We start from the raw sequence: 2,345 nt of genomic DNA, 5'->3' as shown, positions 1-2,345 counted from the left end.
AATCGGCCAAAATAGAGAGAGATAACATGCCAGGGGAGTTGGTCTGCTGGGAGAGAACATTTTGCCGCACCCGTTTGATCGTAGCGACCCCCGACAGGCTTCGGGTGCGGCAAAATATTCTCTCCCAGGAGACCAACTCCCCTGGCATGTTATCTCTCTATTTGGCCGATTTCTTCTCTTTCAAGCTGCCTCCCGAAGCCTGGTAGAGGCTAGGGGTCACTAGGAAGTAATGATTAGTCCCCGATCCGCCCAATCAGCCACGGACACGTTCATTCATCTTCTCACGTTACGTGTGTAATTTCTGTCCGTCCCGCAGAGAGACTATGTGTAAAGGGCCTAAATATATCTAGAGGAAGACGCATGGATATAAATTTTGTCTTTTTGTTGTTGTTGCTAAGTGTCCCCCACCCCACCTTTTGTGCTAATCTCTAACCAATCGGCAAGATACATTACTCAAATTGCCCGGACACTACTGGTATCCAATTGGCACGTTAGGGGCGTTTGTACGCATTGCATGGAGCGTAGACATTTTTGTGCAAATTTGCAAAAATACGCAGAGTCACTTGCATAGTATCTTGCCTTACGACTTTGTCACCTTATAATCATCTGCTTGATGATTATACTCAGGACTGTGCGACTAAAGACTAATGTTGGCTACTGTCTTTAGACCGAAAGATCTATCTATAGATATATATGGTAGCCTTATGTTGTGTTTCACCAGAAGTGATTGTACCTTAGTAGTTAAAACCTTGTTTCTGCCTTATTGCATAGTATGTTGCCGGTCGGTTATGACTTTGTCACGTTATGTTTATCTGCTTGAAGATTGTACTTTACGCTGCTAATGACTGATATTGGTTATCCATTCCGCCGCAGGTCCCACGGAAGCTCCGTCCGTGATGACGACGCGCGTGATCCTGACCACGGACGAACTCGGCCGGCCGGTGACGCAGAGAGTGGCCGTGGTGACGGACGCTGACGGCAACCCCGTCACCGACGAGTCGGGCCGACCCGTGACCCAGGTCGTGACCCCTGCCCCCGCGGTGACCCCCCGGCCCGACCTCCCCACCCCCGAGCCCGGCCTCACCCCCAGCCCGGACCTGGCCGCCCTGCTGAAGAGACTGGACGATCTGGAGAAGAAACTGACCACACAGGCGGAGGACCTACAGAAAGAACTTCAGGAGGAGGTAAACTTTTTTTCTATAATCTCATAACGTAAACAACACCCTGGGTTGTAACATTACAATAACAATCTGGTTTTCACTGACCTGCAGTGTCTACAGAACACCGTTGATGCATTGATCATCATGTTTATATGTGGTGTTCCTGTATATGTGCTTTTTAATTGGCTGGTCACATATATTGTCTTATAACCGCCATGCCAAAAAAGATCTGCTTGGAGATTAGAGGACAACCTATGACGTTTGTGATCGCGTCATCCTCACCTGACGTTACGTATGAACACCTGACGTTATGTATGAAGTTCTGAACACCTGACGTTCCGCCCACGCCCAGGTGGAGAATCGGCAGAAGCTGGAGGACAAGCTGACTGAGCAGAAGGGCGAGCTGGGCCGTCTGACGGAGGAGAACATCCAGCTCCGGGGGGTGGTCTCCAACCAGTCTGCGGAGATCTCACGACTCCAGCTCAAACAGAACAAGATAGACACCAAGGACGGGCCCGAAGGTAAGCCATCGCGTCTTCTCTCTCTCCCATTGTGACTAGCCTCCATAGCATGCCAAAAACTGGGGGTCTGGGGGGTCGTCATGGTCTTTGGGAGCTTTGGGTGCTATTTTCTGATTGCATATAGACAACATAGCCGGCCTGGTTGAATTACCCCCGTTTTTTTTTTTAGATCTGGGCTAATCAGAAAACAGCCGAAGACCACCAAACCCCCAGTTCTATAAGCCTGCTACGGAGGCTACATTGTGACGTACGCGTGTCTTAAAGTGTGATATCGCGTTTCTTTCTTCCATATACACATGTGTCTGAGGGAATGTGCGATGCCCTATGTTCTCTCCCGCACGCACATGTATAACATAACCACATGTACACACAGGCAGCCTCTCTGACTGAAGACGAAACCTTGACCCGAAGGTCTGCCGCGCGGAGGGTTCGCTACTCTCCAAGCAGAGGTTGTGGGGAATGATCGTTAGCTTTTTACATATGGCCGTTTTTTTGGCGCTACCCCCACCAACGTCTGCCGCAAGTCGCAGCCTCATAGGACAGGGGAGGAGTAGTTCTGAGAAAGGTGTCCAAGTCCTAATCTCCAAGCAGATCCCTCTCGGTGGCAAAAAGACAGTATCAAATTGGCCAGACAGTATCCATTAGCAAGAGAAGGTCGGCAGCC

General features: G+C 50.0%; 2 protein-coding genes across 2 annotated transcripts in view; both read left to right on the top strand.

The window, feature by feature from the left end:
• Positions 1-2,345, top strand: part of LOC109468549 — an 80,764-nt gene that overhangs the window by 75,976 nt on the left and 2,443 nt on the right. Inside the window, exons 41-42 of the mRNA XM_019766791.1 lie at positions 874-1,184; positions 1,513-1,681. Of these exons, the coding sequence (XP_019622350.1) occupies positions 874-1,184; positions 1,513-1,681 (480 nt within the window). The remainder of the gene's footprint in view (positions 1-873; positions 1,185-1,512; positions 1,682-2,345) is intronic.
• The window catches only part of LOC109468887 (neurexin-4-like), a 41,545-nt gene continuing 40,145 nt past the window's right edge, over positions 946-2,345 (top strand). The window contains exons 1-2 of the mRNA XM_019767265.1: positions 946-1,184; positions 1,513-1,681. The gene's annotated coding sequence lies outside the window, so the exon portion shown is untranslated. The remainder of the gene's footprint in view (positions 1,185-1,512; positions 1,682-2,345) is intronic.

This window comes from Branchiostoma belcheri, unplaced genomic scaffold (assembly GCF_001625305.1).
Source record: "Branchiostoma belcheri isolate BF01 breed outbred unplaced genomic scaffold, Haploidv18h27 scaffold2, whole genome shotgun sequence".
NCBI lineage: Eukaryota > Metazoa > Chordata > Leptocardii > Amphioxiformes > Branchiostomatidae > Branchiostoma > Branchiostoma belcheri.
Note: the sequence above shows the minus strand (reverse complement) of the source record. Positions and strands in the feature narration are given on the sequence as shown.